The following is an 18,362-nucleotide window of genomic DNA, read 5'->3' on the forward strand; positions in this document are numbered from 1 at the left end:
AGATGAGTAACAAATAAAATGAACTCAAGCTTTGCTGTATCTGAACATGCATCACTGAAAACATTTGAAATGTTAACAAAATGAGCATGTGAATGATTCAGTAACCCATTTCAGAAAAAAATTAATGGGATGAGAGATCAACCAAACTGCTTGAACTTAAATTTCCTTCAAAAGTCATACTTTTCTCTAAGTACGTGTTCTGAATAAGTAATAAAACAACATTAAAATCAGTATGATAAAACTCTAATGGAGATACTGAAACAACTGCAAGCTTCAAGAAAATATGTGAAATTTGTAAGCATGTAGGGAATGTCTTCCTTTCTTAAACAACATGGTAATGTCTTGTTTAAACAGGTAGGCTTTTTAGGCTGCTGACAGACTTTTAAAAAAACAACAAAACAAGCACTTTAACGGAAGAGGCATTGCATCAGTTTAACTTGGTGCCTGCAACATCTGTATAGACTGCACATTTCAAGCGAGGCATTGTGGCGCTTTTATCTAGTAACCGATTCAATCAGCTATTGGCAAACACCAAAAAGCCCCCCGCCAAAGCATGTGAGCTATACAGACATTGAGTGAGCTGGGTCAAACTGATGTAGTGCCTCTTCTGGGCATGTGCCATGCTGGGAGCAGGGGTGCACAGCTGAAAGTAAAGTACTGTTTTGGGGGTGGGTTGTGGCTTTAAGTCTGTAAGCCGCCTTAATGGCAAAGAGATGCATAAAAAGTTTTGGGGGTTTTTTGGTTGGGTTTTGGAGGGGGTTCACATTTCAATAATTGTTCAGTAATCCTATTTTCATTAGTCATGTTTTGTTTTGGTTTTTTGGAGAGAGGTTTTTCTGTCAGACTAGTTTGCTTTCATGGATAAATTTTAAAACTGTGGAATGCATTCTTCATACGGATGCAAATGTAGAGTTGGTGAACCATAGAAATATACAGTATTGCCCTCTCTGAGGGTACTGATAAATGGCCGGAAACCACTAGGAATGCTTATTTTCCCCATATTTCGTAGCAAGATAAGTTATAGGGAATTATGATAGACTTGTCAGTATCCTGCAGGTTGTGGGGGTTTTTAAATCTTTAAAGCAAACACTGAAAGCTTTTGTTGAAGCAGTCTACAGCCTAGAATCAAACACTGATGTAAGTTCTGCTCTTCCATGAGTCTTTTGATTCATATGAGCTGTGTTTCTTAAGTTCTGTTTCTACTCTGTTTTTTATAGCTGTTGATCTGAAGAGTTTTTGTTGTTGTTTTTATTTTTTAAACATTTCAGCCTAATAACAGTAGCTCTCCAATTTTAGTGTTATAGGGTAGAATAATGATGCCTGATCCAGTTTAGTTGCAGCGGTACTAGTCCGTTGTGAAATGACTAGCAAGGGAAGGATATGGAAAATTCTTACTTTTCTGTGTCATCTCATCTCCCTGAATGTCATGCAGCAGAAAGTAAACCATCATTCTGCATTATTGGGCCTTGGTCTTATCTGAGACCTACTATATAGCTAAAATATAGTTTTCATTAGATTAAATGTTCTTTAAAGTTTCAGATTTGCTTTAGTGCTAGAAATGAGGGCTCTAACTAGGTCTTCCTGATGTTAGTTCCTTGATGCTCAGAGGTGAATAATCCTTGCCACCAGTGGGGAAAAGCTTTATGTGAAAGTTTTAAATAAGGATGAATAACAGTTGACTGGAATGGTTTTATTTTAATTTCAGGTTTCGACCCATAAAAGGAAGGCAGGAGGAATTGAAGGAGGTGATCGAACGTTTTAAGAAAGATGAGCACTTAGAAAAAGCCTTCAAGTCCTTGACGTCAGGTGACTGGGCCCGGCACTATTTTCTTAACAAGAACAAAATGCAGGAAAGGTTGTTCAAAGAACATGTAGGTGTATTTATAATTAATGCACACTTTCAGATTGTTCGTATGTTTTTTCACAACTTACTGTAGAACGGATAGAGCAGTCACTGAATCCAGTATAACTGGTCTTTTCTCTTCCCTTGGGGCTTAATGTCAATTAAAGAGGAGTAGAGAACTTTTCCTTAAAGAAACGATGCAAGAGTGTTCTCAAAAAATACATGTAATCATAAGATCCTCTTAACTCCCAAAAGAACTTCCTAATAAGTTCAATGAGAGATTAAACCACTGCTTACTGTCTTCTTAGCTTGACTGTTGTGTCACATGAGGTATCCTTTGACATTGAGTTAATCAGGACCATGGTGGGTTATCAAAGTAAACTATCAAGTGGTTTTGAAGGACAAAATAAGACTCTAGGGTAATATGTACAGTTAAAATATTTTCTTGAATGTCCACAAATTTAAATGCACTAAATATAGTAAAGCAATATTGATTTCAAAGATGAATCTAATAATGGTGGGTTTTTTTAAGTAATCAACTTTCAACATTTTGTGGAAGAAATTTTTGTGACTTTTCTTCCACTTTTAATACAGCAGAGTTTTTTTTGTTTCTGTTTTTGTTTGCGTTTGCTCTCTCCCACCCTCCCCCATTGCAGGTATTTATTTATTTACGAATGTTTGCAACTGACAGTGGATTTGAGATCTTACCTTGCAATCGATATTCTTCAGAGCAAAATGGAGCCAAGATTGTTGCAACAAAAGAGTGGCAAGTATTGTGATTAGCAATTAGGAAAATCGTACCTAATTATTATTTTTTTTAAAGGGGGAGGAGGGTGATAAAATTCTTTGTAAATGCAACAGCTATAGAATTAAAATTGCAGGCAACTGAAGATTGGTAAATTGAGGTTTGTAATTGATGTTTCAGGGTGGGTGCACGCATTCGTGTGTGTGTGACCAGTCAGTTGTTGCATAATAAATTCCAAATACTTGCACCCATCCTCATCTTACGTAGGAGCAAGGGAAAGGTAGGCAACCATGACCACCCTCCAGTTCCTCGTGACTGCCAAGGTCCTTGGTGTCTTTCTTTGTTGTATATTGTGTGGTGGGTTTTTAACTCATTTTCCATGTCTTTGGGAGTTTTCTTGGGTAGTCATTACAGACATCACCCAAATGTGTAAACAGCAGGAGACTTGCTTTAAATCTCTACTCACTATAGAACAAGATTTCAGACCCAAGACTGTTAAAGTGCTAAGCAGTGTCTACTTTGGGACACTGCTTCACAGCCTTGGTTTCTAGACTGGCTGTGTCTTGTGTATGTGGAGTCAGATTCAGATTGACAGAATGTAATTCGAGAAAATCTGAAACTCCACTCAAAAGAACAGCTTGCCAATGGGAATGTCTAGCATAATAGGATTGAAACCCTGATGGAGTCTTGTTACAGACCTGGCATGCCTACATTTAAAGGAAACTAGTAATTGAGAGTTTGTAGAACAGCTATGGTAGGCATAAAGGCATTGGGATTTGCTATTTTAAGGGCATCTGATGGCCCACATGGCCTCAGACTCACCTTCAGCTCCCCATACTGCCACGCTGCCTTGCCCTTTGGGTTGAAGGCAGGGAGTGGCAGCTAGAGCAGGGAGGGGGGAACCTGAAGACTGGCTGCTAGTGCAGCTGGAGCTGTAGGGTGCAGGAGGGGAAGGGGAGCAGTGGCTAGGTGAAAACCCAAGGGCCACCCATTAAACCTGTGAGAGTTTGGGGTCTGATACTTGAAGGTTCTGGGTTTCATTCCAGTCATTTGAGCATGCTGCTCTTTCAAAGAGCCTTATCTCTGAAGATCTACTTATCACAGGGGTACAGAGATGGTATTGGCATTCTTCCCATGTGAGTCAAAGGAAAGCTTCTTTGTGCTGTGTCCTAAACAGGCACAAGACTCCCAACTCAACTCCAAATGCAGGAAGCTGTGATTGTTCTAGCCAGAGTAAGAAGTGGATGAAGGAGAAGAAGCACAGAACTGATAGGTTTCCCCATTTCTACATGATATCATTAAAGTGGGGAGATAATGGGACCTCAGCTTCCAGTATATCTCTGTGTAGTAGCTCTTCAGTGTTGGGTAGGAAGATAGAAACACATGAAACTTTGTCATTGGCATCCTTGTCCTTTGATGGCTGTGGAAGCTCCAACACTCGACCATTTTGCTGCTGCTGCTTTTGACCTCAGGAAAGAGTTTAGAAACCATTTTTCTGTGTCCAAAATAGTGCAGTGGGTTCAGTGCGTCCTTCCTTTAACCTGACAAGGGATCTTTTCCCATAACTCTACTCCATGCTTTGACACCCAAACCTTTCCTGTGGTAGCCTAAAGCTGTCTTCTGTCAATTACACACGTGTGTGTTCAGAATAACAAGCACGTAAGTTTAGACAGAAACGCGCACACAGCTCTGCATTTAAAATATTCTGAGGATCCAAAATAAGGACCTAGATGCCCTTGCTGAACAAGGCACTTAAATCCCCCCCCGTTCAGCAAAAGCTAAGCACCTTATTAGGTGTTTAGGAGTGTAACCTTTTAAAAGTGAACTAAAATGCATGTAACTTAAGTACATGCAGAGAAAGTTCCAAAATTAACAGATTCCATGGTTGTCTTCAACATTACAGCTTTACTAACATATTTTTAAATGCTTTCTTGTGATTCCAGTTGTAGGGCTTGAATTGAAAGCTCCAGGCTTTTGTCATGGAAAAGCTGACTTTAATAAGGTCAGCTTTTACACATTAATAATGTGTAAGGGAGCAGCTTTCATAGGAGGTGCACAGGCATCTAGGCTAAATTCTTTGACACAAGTTTGGTCTATCTTAAATAATTACAATTTTAATTTTTAATGCTGTTAGTGCGTTCTTTTAGTTGATTTAAGACTTCATGGTCTTTTAGCATTTCTCATTGTGCAGAAATTTTATTTTTTGGCAAGAAAGCTGTTTATTTGCAATATTTTTTCATTTTTAGAATACTTATCTTTATCTTTTAACATTTAGGAAGCGAAATGACAAGATAGAATTATTAGTGGGCTGTATTGCCGAACTGTCAGAAATGGAAGAAAACATGTTGCTCCGACATGGAGAGAATGACTTCAGCGTCATGTATTCTACACGGAAAAACTGTGCTCAGCTATGGCTTGGTCCTGCTGCATTTATCAACCATGGTAAGTAACAAGCCTTAAAAAGCATCAGGTAATAGAAGCAATTCTGTTTAAAATTCTCTTGCGTGTAAGGGATGCCTCAAAGTAGCAATGTTGTTTAGATTCATTCTGAATTTTGGATCTTAAATATAATTAGCATGATCTGAAGTACCGTATTGGTTTTAGGGCTTAAATCTTGGTCAGTTTCCAGGTCAGAGCTGCTGGGCTGTGCGCTGGGAAGCTAATTAGAAGCTGTGAGGAGGGCTGTCTTCTCCTTTCAAACATGGACAAGAAAATGATCTGAGAATCAGTAAAACAGCAGATTTGGGCCCTGCTACATGACACTTGTACAAAAATTTCCCCTGGCCTGAGCTCTAGGCTGTAAGGAACATTGTTCCTAAGTGAACTACTTGCAGTGTTCCTTGTTCATTGCTTAGACAGACAAACGTCACTGATTCTGTTGCGTTTTGTACCTACAGGGGAAAAAGCAAAACTTTCCTTGGCTTGTCATTTTTTAAAGGAAAAATGATAGAATGTGTTACAGAAACAAAACTGAGAAACTGAGATTTGTTAAAATGTTTCAAGATGACCCCTCTTGATGCAGAAAATTCTTGTTTAATATAATGCCCTTGAGTATTTTAGTTGAGATTCTAGCAGCTATTGAAGTCAGAGTGAAACCTTACTTTAGATGTCTATAACTATTCATGTTTCAGGTCTTATCAACAGTTAATTGACTTTATCTTTTGGACCTTTTTCAGATTGCAGACCTAACTGTAAGGTAAGCATTAAAACCCCCACACACACATACAGAATACCCTCCCCACCAAAATGTCAACTTGTTTTATTCACAAATGCTAGCTAATATTAGTGATTACTACTTTTGTTTCAGTTTGTATCAACTGGCCGTGATACAGCATGTGTGAAAGCTCTAAGAGATATTGAACCTGGAGAAGAAATCTCTTGTTACTATGGGGATGGCTTCTTTGGAGAGAATAATGAATACTGCGAATGTTACACGTGTGAAAGGTTTGTGCTATTGAAAGACATGGTATATTGGATGATGATGTGATATATTGCAAAGCTGCAGGTTCAGTTTCTTTGGCTGTCCAGGAATTGTAGATAACATCATAATAATAATCACATTTTTTTGCATTTTTTTAAAGGATTTTTAAAATGGTCTATATTTTGCTAAGTTAGAACAATGTAGACATCAGATTTTTATAAAATACAAAGATATGCAAGGGTAAGTGGGGAGGCAAAGAATGGAAGAAGAGGCCCCCAGGTGTTTTCAAAAGCAGGGAATAGAGATGTAATTTTTGAGGCGCAATTCCTCCCTGAGGTAGAGCCAGTTACCCTTTCGTCTAGGTACAGCCTGATGCCTCCGTCTGGCTCCCAATAATTTGCAGAACTTAAAAGGAAAAAAAAAAGCCACTGCATAATTCATATCAAACTACTACTTGTTAATTTTCGGGGAAAGTTGGGTTGGCATGGTGATGGTCAGCAGTGCAGTGTACGAGAGGTTTTATATTGGTCTCATCATCTCTCTTCCATTCTAACTGTATGTTTCAAGGATTTTTTTTTCCTTTAGTATACTAGAACCTCAAATAGGTTGTCCTTTTTACTTTGAAAACCAACCCCTCTGAGCAATTAAAGGTACCAGGAATCTGTCTTCCACGGCACAAATAGTCGTGGTGACTTAGAACTGAAAAGAGAAGAGAAAGTCTTAAGACTTGATGAATCTTCATCTGTTTCCATTTTCCTTGGGGAAGTAAAGAGATGCTGGCCCATGAGTACAGGGTTGATAATAAATTAGTTAAACCTTGATCCATCCAAAGAAAAGTATGCAGGTAAAAGGGTAGTTATACCATTACTGTCTACTTTGGCTGTTGGTATTAAATGTAGAGGTGGGCAGGGTGGAGCAAATGCAGTAATTGTTGTTAGGCAGGCAGGGTTATTTGAGTAGATGTGATATCTTTTATTAGGCCAACTGAGTAGTTGGAAAAAACTTCTTAGCAAGCTTTTGGGCGCAGCCACCCTTCTTCAGGCACAGGGAGTTTCTGTTTGCTAAGAACTTTTTTCCAACTACTCAGTTTAATAAAAGATACCACATCTAATCAAAGAACCTTGCCTGCCTATGTCCTTAGACCAACATTGCTAAACCAAAAACCCAGTAATTGGTGTAAGCAACTCTTACAATGAGGCAAATATGGGAAGAAATAATGGTTAATTTCCTGTTGAAGTCTTAAGCAACAGAATTCATATCAGATGTCCTTTGAAGTATTGTACTGAATTTTCATTCCGTGCAAATTGAATTATGAAAATAATACTAAAACAAGAGGCAAGAATTTTTGTAGGTGATATCTTTTTATTGGACCATCTGCATGGTTGGGATAGCCTTAGACAAGCTTTTGAATATAGTGCTGCCTCCTTCAAGTCTGAGAGGAGGAAAAAAAACATGCAGTTGGTTCAATAGAAGATGCCACCTGCAAAAATTCCTCATTTATTGGACCATAAAAGTTACAACTTTATTCCAACACTCCCAGACCAAGACAAGTTTATTTTAGCTCGTCCCCTGTTTACAAAAAAGGGGAAAGTAATTGCAAAAGACAAGAATCAATTTTCAGTAATTCAGGGACAGTTTTCTCTATCCCTAATTAGAAATGAAATACGCATTTAAATCTCCTACCTTATCAATACCTGAACTGTCTGCAAAATCTTAAACTAAGGTAATACAATTGTTTTAAGAAGGTTGTCTGAATATAGCTTTGATTGTAATGATGTATATACTATCAAACAACTGTACGATTATACTGAGAATTGTTGATATGTGATATTCTCTTTTATAGACGTGGAACTGGTGCTTTTAAATCAAGAGTGGGCCTGCCAGCACCTACTCCTGTGATCAATAGCAAATATGGACTGAGAGAAACAGATAAACGTTTAAACAGGCTTAAAAAGTTGGGTGACAGCAGCAAAAACTCAGACAGCCAATCTGTCGGCTCTAACACTGATGCAGATACCACTCAGGAAAAAGCTAATGCAAGTAAGCAAATGGAAGCTGTTTTTTATGGGGTTTGTTTTCATGAGAAAATTCTCTTTAAACATGTGTAATGTTGATGAGTCTCATAATGAACAGCCCACAACTTATTATTTCATCCAAGAAACTGTAAGTTCAGTTTTTTGCTAACAAAAAATACAGAAACAATGAAAGAAGAAAAAAAATAAAGAAAAACATACCTTGTATTGCATGTTTTCCATATGAATCCTGTTTCCAAGCAATACCAACAAAGTGTCTAAATTGGAGTGGGTGTACATGTTTGAAATTTGAGTAAACGTATAAAAAATGCAATTTAGGAAATAAGGGTTATTCCTAAACAAGAAACTTCAGGGAGGTAAAGGAATTGATGTTGTATAGGAAAAATGGGATTCAGATAAATAAACTTGGTATATGTTAAATAAGGAAGTTGTTGTTTTGTTTAGACAGTTGTTCAACAAGTAGGCATTTATAGTCCTTGCTATTGTCAGTAAGGTGAAGTTGTTGATCAGTTCAGTTATAGTCCAAAATGAATGTTGACAGCTGGTCATCTTAAAAGAAATTCAAAGGGATTTTTATTCAGTGATTGACTGTGGGCTTTGTAGTCATGCAACTTTGAGATATCTACCTTTTTCTTTTAAGGCAAGACATAAATGACTCTAATGATGTTTGCCTTGTCAAGGCAGACTTCAAACTATTTAATGCAGTAGGTTTCTCTAGCTTCTCTTTGCTGCTGTGATTTCATGCTGGCACTATTTCCATTCCCTGTGTTTTAAAAAAAAAAAAAAGCCAAAATGCAAAGGAAAAGCAGGAAATGTGCTAACTTAAAAAACAGCTCTGCAGCACACACACAGTTTAGAAATGTGGCTCTCCTTGGGCAGATTAGCTTCCCTATGCACTCTTCTGTGTAAGGGACTTGACAAGGAGAGCAGGAGCCAAACCATTAGAAGAAAAAATAGCCTCATCCCTTTTCCTAGCACAATTGTGGCAGAAGACCAGAGCTCTGATCCTCAACTGTGCTTGAAAAATGTACAGCAGAATTTCAGGATGAGGTGGAAAGGTTGCTACATGCAAATTACCAAGAAACAAGCTTTAAGTGTAGGCTCTCCAAAACTTGAAGTTTAAATGTAATTTTGGGCACTGTTAGGCAATACCATATGGGCCAGAGTTGTGAGCTAGAAGTTTTTTCCATTTGATTAAAAATCATAATGTAACACAGTGCAAAAATATGACTTCTGCAAATTTCCATGAAAAGCAAGATCATAAAGTTGGTTGAAGTACCTGGTGAAAAGCCAAGTTAAATTAACATGTCTTAACAATTTTTTTATTTCAACAGCTAACCGAAAATCTTCAATTGGTGTAAAAAAGAACAGCAAGAGTAGAGCATTAACAAGACAGTCGATGTCCAGAATTCCAGCTTCATCAAATTCTACCTCATCTAAACTAACTCATATAAATAATTCCAGGGTACCAAAGAGACTGAAAAAGCCTGCAAAGCCTTTACTTTCAAAAATAAAGTTGAGAAATCAGTGTAAAAGGCCAGAGCAAAAGAATGTCTCAAGAAAACTCGAAATGGGAAACTTAGTTCTCAAGGAGCCTAAAGTCGTTCTATATAAAAACTTACCCATTAGAAAGGATAAAGAAACTGAGGGACCAGTAAAAGTTGCAGTCTCTAGTGGATGTTTAACAAGACATGCAGCAAGAGAATACAAACTAAATTCTGTGAAAGGTGCTCATGAGCATGGTGAAATATCATCTTGCACATATATAACCAGGAGGTCAATGAGAACAAGGATGAATTTGAAGGAGACCTCTGACCTACAGCTTGAACCAAATATGTTAGATGGGTATAAAAATAACTTGACTGGGACACGATCAGATAGTTTAGAGCAGCAGTCTCATGTGATTCATGAAAATGACCTGGCTCATGGAACATCACATAAAGGGGAGGGGAGGTGCCAGAAAACTGATGTGGGAATGTCCAAAAAGAAATCGCGACAAGGAAAACTTATGAAATCCTCTACAAAAGTAGAAGAAACTGATCTTACATACAATATACCTGGCAAAGATGAAGTACCAGATTTGATCAGTTCTCATCCAGAACCTGGAGAGAGGAGTAATGTAGTGGACATGCCTGTTGGCTATAAAGACTGTATTTCTGGGTCTGGTGGGTGCTCTGTTACATCTGACAATTTTAAAGCAAAGGATGGCTTTAGAACTGCAAAAAGTAAAAAGAAAAGACGAATCACTAGGTATGATGCACAATTAATCCTTGAAAATAGTTCTGGGATTCCCAAACTGACTCTTCGTAGGCGCCATGATAGCAGCAGCAAGGCAAATGACCAAGAAAATGATGGAATGAATTCTTCAAAGATAAGCATCAAATTAAGTAAAGACCATGAAAAAGATAATAATTTATATGTAGCAAAGTTAAATAATGGATTTAACTCAGGATCAGGCAATAGTTCAACAAAATTAAAGATACAGCTAAAACGAGAGGATGAGAACCGAGGGGCATACTCTGAGGACCTTCATGAAAATGGCATGTGTTGTAGTGATACACTCTCTCTCTTGGGGTCAAGAATGGAAGTGGATGATTATGGTCAATACGAGGAGGAAACGGCAGATGAATCCTCCTCAGAAGAGGATGACGAAGACGAGGATGACTATGATGATGAATTTGAAGATGATTTTATTCCTCTTCCTCCAGCTAAGCGTTTAAGGCTCATAGTTGGCAAGGATTCAATAGACATTGACATTTCTTCCAGAAGGAGAGAAGATCAGTCATTGAGGCTAAATGCATAAGCTCACAGGTCTTAAACTGACCAGGATGTCCATTTTTAAACAAAAAATAATTCCATTCAATTATTCCTCAACTGAAGAACTTTCTGAAAATTTTAGTGGCAGCACTTCTTTATTGTTTAGTCACTTATCAACATAATATTGTAGAAAGTGTACAGCATACTGACTCTTCTTAAGTCTGATTTGTGCAGATTTTTATTGTACTTTTTAATAGCCTTCTTATGTGCAATTCTGAGTTAGAGTAAGAGGTAATGCTCTGTTGTAAAATAAAGGCTCAAGCAAAATTTAAAAAGTGACATCAAAACTTTCCATGCAGGACAATGAGAACAGAATAATGTGGCTACACAATTATTTTTAACCTGTTAAGAGCATTTGTTTGCTCTTACAATATCTGACTAAACAATAATTAAAAAAAAATCATAGTAGCAGCATATTAAGGTTTTCTAGTATATGTTAATATCACCAGCAATGATCTACAGCTATTCAATTTATTTGCTAGATGTTTTTTCCCCTCTTGGAGTTTGTCAGTTTTAACACTGTATGCTGTCCCAGACGTACTGTTTGTGGCCTTTGTTATAGTAGCAAACCGTTGGTTGGAAGTCAAATTGATTTCTTTAAAAAAAAAAAAAAAAAAAAAAAATTTAAAAGGTGTTGACAGTTTGCTGACTTTCTAGTACATTATATGTACCAGGGTAGCAGTATGCAGAATACAAGTTTGGATATGGTGTATTTATTGCTTGTTATGTAAATTAAACACCTTGTATTTAACACTTTTCAATACTTTTAGATAAAATTGTTCTTTGCAAGAATGATTGGTGCTTATTTTTTCAAGAATTTGCTGTGAAACAATGTGATTACAACAGGCAACATTTATCCAATGAACTGCAGCTATCCTGAATTGGTTCTACATAGTTTTCTGTTGCACTTGTAAAATGCTACAAGGAATTTAAAGAAATCTATTCACTTTAACTTATGATAGTTTTATGAAATTAAAAAAAAATCTAAGTCACAGCTTTTGTTCTGTGGTAACCTATAAAAATGTTTGTCTTCTGAGATCCAGTGTAAAGGACTGAAAAAATATGTATATGTTGTAAATATTTGTGTGTTGTGAGAAATTTTGTCATAAGAAATTGAGATAACTTACCAGAGAAGGGTTTTTAAGTTTAGAAATACATTCATGCCAATAAAATAGGAAATTATAAACCTAGTTTTAAACTCTGTATCGGTGGGAGTTTTGTGCTTTTATTTAGTTATATATTCAGGATTTCAGAGTCTGCAGGACATGCTCAACAACAAAGCATCGTCAGTGAAGAGCTTCAGGACTGGTTTGTTTTTGTTTTAATAAATGTGCTAGGGACAGGAGTAGGTTGGAAATATTTTTTTTCTTTTAGTTTATTTATTAAAGTTTAGCAGATAAGCCACTTATTTTAACAGGTAGGTCTCTTCTCAGTTTGTGGCAAATTTCTCTGAAATTATTGTACACAAAATATGCAAATTCTTATTTACATCATGGATGAACTTTCAGAAAAGTGGCTTTCTCATCTAGAGATGCCAAGTGAAAATCAGAATAAATTGACAAGTATGTGTAATCCATGTAGCAGAACTGGACTGGGTAACTTTTTAGTATTTGTACACAGCAATATTGGCTCAGAGGAGCAAAGCATGGGGACTACAGGATGGCTGCAGATAACATGTTGGACTGTTAGTGAAATTGGATAGGGAGATCTGCGTGGTAGATAATTCTGTACCTGGTTTTAACCATTTCTTGCCTTCATGAAAACTGTAAAGCTTTCTCAGGATAACCCTTCAAAATTAGATTGGAGTTCTTTGTTGAAACATTTTTTTAAAAACCCAAAAAACCTGTAGGATCTCTTTTTCTGTTTTGTTTCTCCTTCTTTATTGTCAGTGGAACATTGAACAGGCCCAGAGAGAAAACACACTCAAATAGGGCTAGAAGGCAGAAAGAAGTTTACACATCCCTCATTGCCATGTTTTAAAATGTCCACACTCTATTAAAAAGATACTACACTGAAAGCTCAACTCAGTGAAATAGATACTAAAATCATGGATGAGGGAATGCCGATATTAGGCTCTGGTGTTTGGTTAGGTCCTGCCTTCATTCTTGAAGAGAATGGGGAACTTTGTTGTTGCAAACTGCATAGTAGGGGTGTGCAAAGTGGGCCATATTGGATTCGGCCCGAATTGGGGACAGTGATTGGATTTGTTGATTCAGATCACGGTTGCCACTGGATTCGGCCGAATCCAAGTCTGAAGATTTGATGCTGATTTGGAGAATCAGCGATTCAGCCGTAGACACAGCTTTAAATGTCTCATAAATGCTGCAGAACGCCCCCTCCCGCGCCGCCCCCCCCCCAACGCTCGGCAGCAATCCTGGAAGTCAGCCAGAAGTACTTCTGGCCCACTTCCAGGTCTGCTGCTGAGCACACTGGGTGCATGCACACATACATGCACACACACACACTCTCTCTCCCCTGGCTTGGCGATTGGCTGTGGGGGACACCAGGTGCCCCCCCCCCGCCCCAAAACCCAGGAGGCACCAGTTGCCAAGCCAGGGGGATGTGGGGGTGCCCGCTGCCCAGCGGACCCAGAAGTGGACTGACTGGAAGTGCTTCTGATCCACTTCCGGGTCTGCTGCCAAGCATGCTGGGAAGCTCCTGTGGGATGCTCCATCCACCCCAGCATTGCGGCATTCACAAGCTGCCTGGTACTTTGAGGTATATAGAAAAAACATTTAAAGCTGTGTCTGTGTCCGAGTTGTCGGATCTCTCTTAATCAATTTGGAGGCTTCCGATTTAATTCTGAGAGATTAAAGGGTCTCCTGATTTTGGTATGGATTTGGAGATTCAGCCACCGAATCGAGCTGAATCTTTGCCAAATCAAATCGGTGACCAAAGCTTCACATAGCCCTACTGCATAGTAAACCCCATAACAAGTGTGCTTCCACATCTTTGACTGAAGTGTTAGGTGCAGTAAACTATATATATATTGGGTCAGCAACCCCTGGCACACATGCTGAGCATGGCATGCAAGGCCTTTTTCCTTGGCATACCACTGCCAGCCCAAACTCTTAAGCAGCTGCTGCCAGCCATGGAGCCCAGGCTGCTTTTAGCAGGTGGCTGGGAGGCTGCAAGCAGACTGGGCTCCTTGGGCTGGCTGCAGCCAGGAGGCTGCAAACAGCTGGTCTGGGCTCCAGCATGTCGGCACTCCAGCACTTTCCAAGGTAGATGTGGTTTTTTCAGCACTCCGGCCAAAAACATTGCCTACCCCTGCTATATATGATTTTGCATGTAATCAGATTTTAAAAGATAGCCACTTCAGCAGAATGCATTTGCTTCTAATTTCCTTTTGCAGGTGTGACCTGTCCTCATAATATCCACAAAAAAATTTGGCACTGAGATTAGGCATTCTCTGTGCCAGCATTTGGTGCTCTACCTCATGGCAGCCTTTGGAGCCTGTAGTGTGATATCAGCACTTTTCCCTGAGAACTGGGAGAACTTCAGTCCCCATAGTTCATCTTGTAATGTACTCTTTTGCCTCCGTTTCCATTTCCACTCTTTTTCTATCAGTGATATAGAGGGCTCTTTTCTTCTTTAGAGACAGGATAATTACTGTGAAAAAGCACAACTACCAACATGGCAGTTGGCCATACAAAAAGAAACCAAGAATATCAGAAGTGGAGGACATAGGCAGTCACAGTCACCGTTATCATTACCAACAGCACACAAGAGTAATGGTTGTGAGGCTGTGAAATGTGTTCCAAGTGGTAGGATCAGATTGTGGTGCAAATGTTGGATGGTGACCAATGCATTCAGATCCTTTAGATGTGGGCAGTCACTTCCCTAAAGTTTGAATGCTGAACTTGCTTTATAGACACCCCAGAATGACAGCTGTTTTACCAGTGCACAAAAGTAACCAAAGCTCTGTGTTGCTTGTCAGTTGGTGAATGCTTCTTATTAGGTATGCCAGGGGCACTATGTTTTGCTGCACAGGATTGTGATGGTGTACACTGCCTAGTAATTATATTTAATGTATATAGATTCCCTTTACTATACAATGGAAAATGGGAGGGACCAGAGGATTCCAACCCTCACTTTCCCCATAGTAGTTAAAAGGAAGGATGCAGTTAAACTTGCATTACTGGCTCACCATAGCTGTTGCTGGCATTATTGGTGGTCAGGGAAGGTATACGTTGCTTGTATAATGCGAGTTATTGACAAGCCACAAACGGGAACAGCTTTTCCTAGATTGGCATGTTGACGTAGTTGGGTTGGAGTCTTCACTGTGATTCTCAGATCTAATCTAGCCTTTGCTGTCTTGGAGATTTGAAGTTGGGTCACCTGAGCTTCAGCAAGGAAAAAGTTAATTATCCTCTGAGCAGGTGCAGGACAGCTGTGGAGTAGACTTTTGCTAGCTTAAAAAGAATAGTAGAAATAGGGTTTTTTGGGTAGGCTCTGCCTGTGTCATCTAAATATTCTTCTTGCTGCATATTCTGTGATTTTTGCATAACATCTATGAGGCCAAAAGGGGAATCTTACTGTTGCCACATAAGAGGTGGGCAGGTTCTCTGGGGTGCTTTTTGAGCAGCCTGACACAAGGCCAAATAGCAGCACCCACTGAAGTGCTGTATGGGGTAAGGAAAGCTTTAAAAGGACACTTTAATGGTTTGTGGTAGCCAGATAGCTACTGCACAAGCAACATAAAATAATGCTGTCTGGCTTATAAATTATTTTGGATGAGAGAAGCTATTTATTTTGGGAATGTTGTATCCCTGAATTTAAGACAAAACTGTAGGTTTTGCAAGACAGCATTGTATGCAATAATATACTGAAAGAATCGTGCAATAGGTATACGGTGCGTAAGGGACATTTTTCAAACCCTCCAGCAGGTAAGGGACCAGAGTAACCTTAAGGATAGCATAGTGTTTAAACTATAGAGTCTTGGACAAACTACTGGGGAGAAGTATAAGAACATTGCTCGGGCATGCAGAGATGAAATTGGGGAAGGCCGAGATGAAATGGGAGTTGCATCTAGCAAGGGATGTGAAGGCTGACAAAAATGGTTTCTACAATGTGTCAGTAACAAGAGGAACCTCAGGGAATGTGTGGGTCCCTTATTGAATGAGGGAGGCAACCTACTGACAGATGATGTAGAAGAGCCTGAAGAACTCAATGTTTTCTTCACTGGCAAGGTCAGCTAACCAGACTACTGTACCTGGTAGTGTGCTGTGGGAAGAAGACAAGCATCTGACAGTGGCAAAAGAACAGGTTTAGAACTGTTTAAAAAAGCTGGACATGTACAAGTCCATGGGGCTGGACATGCACCCGAGCATGCTGAGAGAGTTGGCTGATGTGATTTGCAGAGCCACTGGCCATTATCTTTGAAAATTCGTGACAATTGGGAGAGGTCCTGGACAATTGGAAAAGGGCAAATATAGTGCCGATCTTTAAGAAAAGGAAGGAAGTGGATCCAGGGAACTACAGACCAGTCAGCCTCACCTCAGTCCCTGGAGAAGGAGGTGGTGAGTCCGTGCTGATTGTTCCTAATGAAGGGCAAGTCATTCCTGACCAACCTGATTGCCTTCTATGATGAGATGACGGGTTCTGTGGATATGGGGAGAGCAGTAGATGTGATATACCTTGACTTTAGCAAGGCTTTTCATGTGGTTTGCCACAACATTCTCTCAAGCAAGCTAAGGAAGTACAGGCTGGATGAATGAGCTGTATGATGGATAGAAAACTGGATGGATCATCGGACTCTATAGTAATCAATGGCTTGATGTCTACCTGGTAGCCGCTATCAAGTGAAGTACTACAGGGGTCAGTCCTGGGGTTGGTTCAGTTCAATATCTTCATAAACAGTCTGGAAGATGGGATGGAGTGCACCCTCACCGAGTTTGTAGATGACAGTAAGCTGTGGTGGAGCAGTAGATACACTGGAGGGTAGAGCTAAGATTCTGAGACCCCTTGACATGTTGGAGGATTGGACCAAAAGAAATCTCATGAAGTTCAACAAGGACAAGTGCAAAGTCTTGCACTTAGGATGGAACTACCCTGTGCACCGGTACAGGCTGTGAGCTGACTGGCTGGGCAGCAGCTCTGCAGAAAAGGACCTGGGGGTTAGAGCATAAATTGAATATAAGCCATAGTGTGCCCTTATTGCCAAGAAGGGTAATGGCATACTGGGCTGTATTGGTAGGTATATTACCAGCAGGTCAACAGAAGTGATTATTCCCCTCTATCTACTGGTGAGGCCACTTCTGGAGTACTGTGTTCAGTTATGTCCCGTCCCCCCACTATGGAAAGGATGTGGACAAATTGGAGAGAGTCCAGTGGTGGGTAACAAAAATAGGTAGAGGGCTGGGGAACATGACTTCTGAGGAGAGACTGAGGAAACTGGGCTTAGTCTGCAGAAGAAGACTGAGAGGATTTAGTAGCCTTTGACTACCAAAGAGGATGGAGCTAGACTGTTCTCAGAGGTGGCAGATGACAAAACAAGGAACAATGATCTTAAATTGCAGCAAAGGTAGTTTAGGTTAGATGTAAGGAAAAACCTTGCCAAGAGAGTAAGTAAAGCATTGGAACAGGCTACCCAGAGTTTGTGAACTCCTCATTCTTAGCGGTTTTTAAGACCTGGCTTTACAGAGCCTTACCTAGAATGATACAATTGAGGATGGTGTTGTTCTGAGCAGGTGGTTGGACTAGATGATCTGAGGCCCCTTCCAACTCCAGCGTTCCATTATTCTATACACTTACCAAGAGTAGTGATACTGGCTGCCACATTACTTGAGCATATACCAAGCCGCCAAAAATGCATCTATTCAAGAAGTCTTGCAGTCTCCCTGGGACGTGGAGTTGCTCTTCACACCAATGGTCCCTGCTTGCTGAGGTACTTTCACAGTGGCATGGGAAGGTGCTCTTTGTGCAAGAGAAGTGAGGCTGCTCTGCCTAAAACTGTTCCAGTTGAGAATCAAATACTATTTATTTGAAAAGTTCTGTCAAGCTTTCCCAGAGGACAAGAATACTTTTGGGCCAAGATAAACCAACAGCTCTGGAAGCTGCCAAGGACTCTGATTGCCAGATAGTTGTGTAGCTGTCTGAGCCAAGTGTGTGCTGTCTTCTACCTTTTCCATTACTCCAACCACAGCAGACAAGTAAAGTGTAATGGGCTAGAAAACCTGCAGTGCATTTATAATCATTTTTCTTGCAAGGACTTCCTTTATTTTCAGGGTTTCTTTAGCAGGCAGGCATTGTCCGTTTATATAAGCCAGATGTTCAAGTATTAGTTTGCATGTAACTTATAGTAGCTGAAAGCATTTGGATTTTTTTGGCAATACACTGAGGTTTTTTGTTTTGTTTTTTTTTTTTATTCAGCTGTGTTGCCTGCAGAAGTTATTCATCAAATGTGTCAAAGCCGTTTGCAAAAGTATGCATTTGGGAATATTTTTGGCTGGCTCCTTCCTGTTCTTGGTGAGTTTTGCTTACTTCAGCAAATGCATATTC

The 18,362-nt window shown here is 39.6% G+C and overlaps 1 protein-coding gene across 1 annotated transcript in view; it reads left to right on the forward strand.

Annotated features, from left to right (window-relative positions):
* KMT5B (lysine methyltransferase 5B) overlaps positions 1-12,049 on the forward strand; it is a 44,890-nt gene extending 32,841 nt beyond the window's left edge. Inside the window, exons 4-10 of the mRNA XM_019547278.1 lie at positions 1,706-1,871; positions 2,500-2,609; positions 4,864-5,030; positions 5,765-5,784; positions 5,896-6,032; positions 7,853-8,049; positions 9,377-12,049. Of these exons, the coding sequence (XP_019402823.1) occupies positions 1,706-1,871; positions 2,500-2,609; positions 4,864-5,030; positions 5,765-5,784; positions 5,896-6,032; positions 7,853-8,049; positions 9,377-10,845 (2,266 nt within the window). The 3' untranslated portion in view covers positions 10,846-12,049. The remainder of the gene's footprint in view (positions 1-1,705; positions 1,872-2,499; positions 2,610-4,863; positions 5,031-5,764; positions 5,785-5,895; positions 6,033-7,852; positions 8,050-9,376) is intronic.
* Positions 12,050-18,362: the final 6,313 nt, after the last annotated feature.

Source organism: Crocodylus porosus, unplaced genomic scaffold (genome assembly GCF_001723895.1).
Source record: "Crocodylus porosus isolate Cpor-Errol unplaced genomic scaffold, CroPor_comp1, whole genome shotgun sequence".
Classification (NCBI taxonomy): Eukaryota; Metazoa; Chordata; order Crocodylia; family Crocodylidae; genus Crocodylus; species Crocodylus porosus.